The 6,940-nt window shown below is 37.0% G+C and overlaps 1 protein-coding gene across 1 annotated transcript; it reads left to right on the plus strand.

The window, feature by feature from the left end:
- The first annotated feature begins 5,779 nt into the window (after positions 1-5,779).
- Positions 5,780-6,718, plus strand: LOC101544491 (olfactory receptor 4C15-like). Its single transcript, XM_012935884.2, has one exon. It carries the CDS (start codon positions 5,783-5,785, stop codon positions 6,716-6,718), a length of 936 nt encoding a protein of 311 aa, XP_012791338.2. The 5' UTR covers positions 5,780-5,782.
- The last annotated feature ends 222 nt before the right edge of the window (positions 6,719-6,940 follow it).

The raw sequence follows: 6,940 nt of genomic DNA on the forward strand, positions 1-6,940 counted from the left end.
CTAACTTAAAGACTAGTGACGCTTTTTTTGAAAAAGAAATGAGTGACACTTTCTCTATAAAGGGACTCAGAGTACCATCAAATTATCTGGACATTGTTAAGGCATTTAAAAGTGTTAATTATTTTTACAATATCATATATCTGTATCCAAAATATATATTTTCATAAATGAGTGATTAGAAAATGGATTTATAGTCCTGATTAAACATAAATTATGAATACATTTATTACTTGTTCTGTGTCCCTAGCTTTGTGACTTACTATCATTATCTCATGGCTCATGAACTTTTGTTTGTTCTTTTAAAACCATATTTTTTAGCAGATATTTTCTTACGTATTTCCTCACAAGAATTTTATAAAAGACATTCTTATTAAACCTGTTTACAGAAGTAGACTATGTATTATTGAAACTTTCAGTTATTTGCTGCATGAAATCCAGGAAAGAGCCTGCTTTTGAACCAGGTTTGTTGAAATCTGGTGTTTTCAATTGGTTCATGGTGTCTCCTGGTTGGATACTAAGAAATACTCATCACTATTACATTTATACTCATAATCTTTATTTTTTAATGTTTGATTGCCCACTGATGTGATGACTATATGGAGTTTATTTAAACTTTGTTGTCTGGTGAGAGCTTGTAGGTGGCGTTGAAATTCATCGTGCAGCCACTATTTAGGAATGGTTTCTACCTGGTGAACATAGTGGATGTGATTATTTTATCATGGTTTTAAAGTATACAAAAAACTGTTATTAACGTAAAACTGTTAAAATGGATTTATTTCATTTTTATTTGATAATCATGATTCTATCAGTTTTTAATTCTGATAATAGTTATTATTCACATAGTACAGAATATGTGTATTTACTAATTTATGTATATAAACATGAACTCTCTTGCTGTTTCTGTTACATACTTTGGAGCTCTGTCACCCTATAGAAAATGAAGTGTTTTAGTAGTAATATGCATGACTGATAGAAATGTGTTTTTTTGTTGTTTTAAGTAAGAAAGGATGGCAACCTCTATTGATAAGGACATTTTATTATTGAAATATTTTTTACATACCAGTTATCAAAGTAATGGAAATCGTTCTCAAAACAATTCTGTATATGCACTCATAAGTTATATATGAAAAACATACTTCACACAAATTCCTATAAATAGGTGAAATAGATGTATCTCTGGAGTTTGTGCTAGATTAGAGTGGGCCTCCTTATATTAATAATTATCAAGTAATAAATAAAACAAAAGACTCCATCTACTTTCAACATATGCCATTCTTTAATATGCAGTGTTTTAAACTTGCTTCTCTAAGTAATGAGGTTCTACATACTTTTGATTGTAAATACTTCAGTAGAAGAATTCTTTCAAAGATTAGATATGAAATTTGACTTTTATTTTGGCCATAATGCCACCCTCTGAATTTCTTGTTCAAAATAAAAAACTCTGGTTTCTTTGTGGGTTGATCCAAAAAAGAAGGACTTAGGTGTTCCATAAAGAAGTTGTTCATTTAAATTTAAGATCCTACATCTAATAATCTTTTGAACATTAGTTTTAAGAGAAGGTATTTGGGGATACCACACCTGGTAGTGTTCTGGCTTATCTGGTTTATGCTCACTTATCATTCCTGGCAGTAGATTAGGGACTATATGAGGAGCAATAAGTAAATTCAAGATTGTGTGAGGCAAACACCTTAACTTGAATGCTCAATCTTAACTATATTTCTCCTTAAAAGGGCTTACTCTTGGCTGTGCACTCAGAGGTCACTCATAAAAGTATTCTGGGATTATATGTAGAACCAGGGTAAATCTAGATAAGCTAATTGCAAAGCAAATGTTCTAACTGCTACGCTTACTCTCTGACCCCGTTTTCTTTTCAAGAATGAGTTTCATACAGGTAAGATGGCAAAAGAAGATATAACAGAGGCTATTTATATGGTGAAATTGCTAGAATAGTTGCTTTCAGTGGCATAATTGAACTTGAAAATTGTTTCACAACAGTAGACATTTTATTTAATTTTTTAATTTGTTTTCAATAATTAATATATATCACTGGGTTGGAGCAATAGCACAGTAGATAGGGCGTTTGCTGTGCATGCGGCCGATCCGCGTTTGATTCCTCCATCCCTCTCTGAAGGCCTGTCAAGCTACCGAGAATATCCCATCCGCAAGATAGAGACTGACAAGCACCCCGTGGCATATTCTATATACCAAAAATGTAACAAGTCTCACAATGGAGACTTTACTGGTGCCTGCTCGAGCAAATGATGAGCAATGGGATGACAATGCTAGAGTGCTATGTGCATATATGTATATAAAAGTATATATATGTATAAATATGGGTTGTCATTTTTCACAGGGGTGTGTTCTTTTAAGATATATATTTCATTTTAAAATTTCCATATACTTAAAATTTTACAAATTTAGTGATGCACCTCAGATTCTAGATTTTTGTTTTTTCTATTTATTTGCAGATAAGGTATTGTGCTTATCAGAGATAATATAAAATAATTCCTTTTCTTACACTTAAGTAGTGCCTAGCACAACTAATAAATGTCTATTCTTGAACACTGAGAGTCAGAATGTGGATGCTGAATCTCTACTTTAAAATAATTTATTGAGTCAGCATAGGTTGCAGCAGTTTCTATATTATTTGCTGCTGATAATGCTACATCAACCACCCACAACCACAGTTCAAATAATCCTCCATAACTATTCCACTGTCCCATCTCCCTCACACCCTTGAGGAGAGCCTTAAATAGGATTCAAAATCTATATATTATTAACAATTTCAATGATGCAAGTTGAAAAACATCAAACAATATAATAAAGATAATATACAACGAAACCACAGCAACATTGTACTTAATGTGGAAAAATTAAAGTTTTTCCAGTAGGTCATATACAATACAAATATGTCCAATTTATTCACCATTACTTAAGATTATATTGAATTGTGTTGAATTCTTAGTAAAGTAATAAGGTAAGAAAATAAAGAAAATCCAAACTGTGAAATATTCCAAATTGTTACTATCACAAATGAGGTGATATTTATACTAAAAAAAGACCTGAGTCATTTTTAGAAAATCCTGGAAGTAAAAGTTTTATACAGTCAAGTTTAAGGCTACAAATAAAAACATACAAATGTAATATGCTTATATGTAAATAAAATGTAGAAGAGAAGAAAAAAAAAGCCAATTCACAGTCAAGAAAAATTGAAGTATCTAAAAATTAATAAAATTTCTCTTTAAAATTCATTCAAGCAAATTTTTGCTAAGTAATTTAAATTGCGTTCATATCTACCAAGACCATCCATGGTAACTCACAGTTCTGAAGGCCGAATCTAAATGCTGGACATGGGAATCTCCTGGTGGACAGTTCCACAATGAAATTGACCACATCATATTCAATCGAAGGTTTTGCCTGATCGATGTCGCAGTTGTCCCAAAATTCCAAACGGGATCAGACCACCGTCTCCTTCGTGCAAAATTCTACTTCACAGAGCAGGGAGAAGAGTCTGCAAAATTTAAGTCTAAGAAGGCAACTCCCAGAAAGACCACCAATAGGGAGCTCTTTGGAACTATTGCAGCAATGTGGGAAGATGCCGTCCTTGACAACATCGATGAGGAATGCGATCAACTGGTTCAGTACCCCCATGTTTGTGCAAAGAATGCCAAGAGTGAGAAACCCACAAACAGACTCCTGTCTTCGGAAACTCTTGAGCTCATTCGATGTGAGCCTCAGGCAACCACAAGCTAACATCCTAGCTCACAAAGCTGTGCAGAGATGCGATAAAGGAGGACCTCAAAGAGAGAAGAGCAGCAGTGTTGGCCAGTGCAGCAGAAGCCGGAAAAAGTATTCGCAAAGCTCGCCTGTCCTTTGCCAACTACAAGACCAAGATGACGGCACTCCGACGTCCGGATGAATCTGTCACTTCCTCCAGAAAGGCAATGGAGAGGATTATTCAAGATTTCTACTTGAATCTCTTTGACAGCCATGTCCACCTGCCCACATACAAAATTCCGAAGGATGGATATGTCGTTCCCAACGTTCTCCCTTCTGAAATCCAACACGCCATTTCGTTGGTAAAAACGCATACAGCACCTGGTCCGGAGAAGGTGACACCCAAACACCTGAAGAATCTGCCGCCAGTACTCATCAATACACTGGCTCGACACTTCACATGCTACCTGTCTGAATGCAGGGTTCTGTCTCAGTGGAAAACCAGTAGAACAGTTCTGTTGTATAAGAAGGGAGACATCCACGACATCGGCAACTATTGCCAAATCTGCCTGCTGTCTGTCGTCTACAAGTTGTTCACTCGTGTTATCCTGAATGGAATAGGCAGAACACTAGACAAAGGACAAACTGGATTCCGAAGGGGACTCAGACGATAGACCATATACACACAGCAATGAAAGTTACTGAAGTTTCGAGAGAGTTCAAGATGCCGCCTTGTCTAACGTTCAACGACTTAAAGAGGGCCTTCGATTCTGTTGAGACTAAGGTGGTCATTGAAGCCCTGGCCAAACAGGGCATTCAAACTCAGTATATCAAAATCTTCCTTGAGCTGTATTGTGGATTCACCACCAGGATCTCACCATTCTACAAGGAAATGATCATTGATGGAAAGAGAGGGGTGTGGCAAGGCGATACCATTTCACCGAAACTTTTCAGTGCCGCCCTTGAGAACATCATGTGATGACTAGAATGGGAAGGAATGGGAGTGAAGATAGACGGTCAGCAATTACACCACCTCCGCTTCACTGATGACATTGTTCTCGTAACACCAAACATTAGCCAAGCAGCACAAATACTGGCTGACTTCGACCACGAGTGTGGAAAGGTAGGATTGCAGTTGAATCTCAACAAGATGATGTTCATGAAAAACGAACTGGTTCCAGAAGCTCCATTTGCTTTGAATGGAAAAAACATCTCCAAATGCAGCAGCTATGTGTACCTGGGTTGAGAAATCACCATGAGGAATGCCTTGGTGCCAGAACTGCGCAGGAGGAAGAGAGCAGCTTGGAATGCATTCAAGAGCATTGAAGAAGTGGTTAAGAGAACAGAGAACCTCCGACTCTGGGCACATCTTTTTGATTCCACCGTTCCTCCTGCACTAACATATGCCTCAGAGACCTGGGCCCTATGCAAACAGGATGAGAATGCTATTAGGGTATCCCAAAGAGGAATCAAAAGAGCTATGCTGGGAATATCATGTCTCACTCAAGTGAGAGAAGGAATCTGGAGTTCTGACCTCTGTGAACAGTCAAAAATTAGGGATACTGTCTTCTTTGCAAAGGCATCAAAAATCAGATGGGCCGGTCATGTAATGCAATACAGAGACGACCACTGGAATAGAGCTGTTACCAACTGGATTCCACGGGACATCAGAAGACCTCGTGGCCTCCCACCAACTAGCTGGTCAGATTTCTTCCTCTAAGCTCGAGCAAATCAAAATACAATGGGACTACAAGTGATACAAGTGAATTCAAATTTATTATTAACAAAGTTATTTCTGAACATTATTACATAGAAATTTGTGGAGGTAAGTCTATCTAACGCTATCTAATAATATGTCTCTATCATATTTTTTTACTGTTCTTCTATACTACCACATTTTACAAATAATATTGCAGCTCAAAAATTATAGAGCGCAAAATATAATTTGACTTATGAATAAAATATATCATTGATATACGTGTTAATGAAAAAAAAGTGTACATATTTTATTCTTTTGTTGCAGATTATGACTACTCTGATACCTTAGAGCTTCTCCTTGGAGATAATGCAAAACCAAAGTTTTGTAACTGAATTTGTCTTCCTGGGACTCTCACAGAATCCAGATATTCAGAAAATATTATTTGTTATATTTCTGGTTGTCTACATTGCAACTGTCACTGGTAACCTACTAATTGTGGTGACCATCGTGAGCAGTCCAGCGCTCCTCGGCTCCCCAATGTACTTCTTCCTGGTTTTTCTATCCTTTCTGGATGTGTGCCTCTCCTCTGTCATTGCCCCCAAAATGATTGTTGACCTTCTCTATGAAAAGAAAACCATCTCCTTTGGAGGCTGTATGACCCAGCTCTTTTTTGAACACTTTTTTGGTGGGGCAGAGATGATCGTCCTCACAGTCATGGCCTATGACAGGTATGTGGCCATCTGCAAGCCTTTACACTATACTACCATTATGACCTCAAGGATCTGTGGCATTTTGATTGTTGTGGCCTGGACTGGGGGACTTCTTCATTCCATTATCCAGATTACGTTTACTTCCCAGCTGCCCTTCTGTGGCCCTAACATCATTGATCATTTCATATGTGACTTGTTCCCATTACTAAAACTTGCCTGCACTGATACTTACGTGTTTGGTGTCTTGGTGGTGGCCAACAGTGGACTCATCTGCATCCTAATCTTTTCCATGTTGCTTGTGTCTTATGGGGTCATTTTGTTTTCTCTGAGAAGTCACAGCACTGAAGGACAGAGGAAAGCCCTCTCCACCTGTGGGTCTCACATTGCTGTTGTGGTCATGTTGTTTGTCCCGTGTATATTTGAGTACGCACGGCCACCATCTGCTCTCTACTTTGATAAAATGGTGGAGATATTCTACACCATGCTAACTCCTCTGCTCAATCCTTTGATTTATACTTTCAGGAATAAGGAGGTGAAGAATGCCATAACCAAATTGTGGAAAAGATTAATGGTTATTTCTGATAAAAAATAAATCATTCTGCACAGAAAATAAAATTTCTTGTAAAAACTTCAAATCATCTTGATGTAATATATTATGTAGCTACAAATATTGTGTAGCTGCACAATTTGAATGAGGGTGAGGCAATAAACAACATAAATTATAAAGATTTTGGGAAAATGTTTCACTGTCTTGAATATCCCCTCAGAATTCTTACTTAAAGGTTAGAGATGAATTGCATTTATATTTAAAATC

Source organism: Sorex araneus, chromosome 6, assembly GCF_027595985.1.
Source record: "Sorex araneus isolate mSorAra2 chromosome 6, mSorAra2.pri, whole genome shotgun sequence".
Lineage (NCBI taxonomy): Eukaryota > Metazoa > Chordata > Mammalia > Eulipotyphla > Soricidae > Sorex > Sorex araneus.

Coding starts and splice junctions, on each gene's coding strand:
- LOC101544491 (XM_012935884.2), top strand. CDS start 5,783: ATGCAAAACCAAAGTTTTGTAACTGAATTTGTCTTCCTGGGACTCTCA.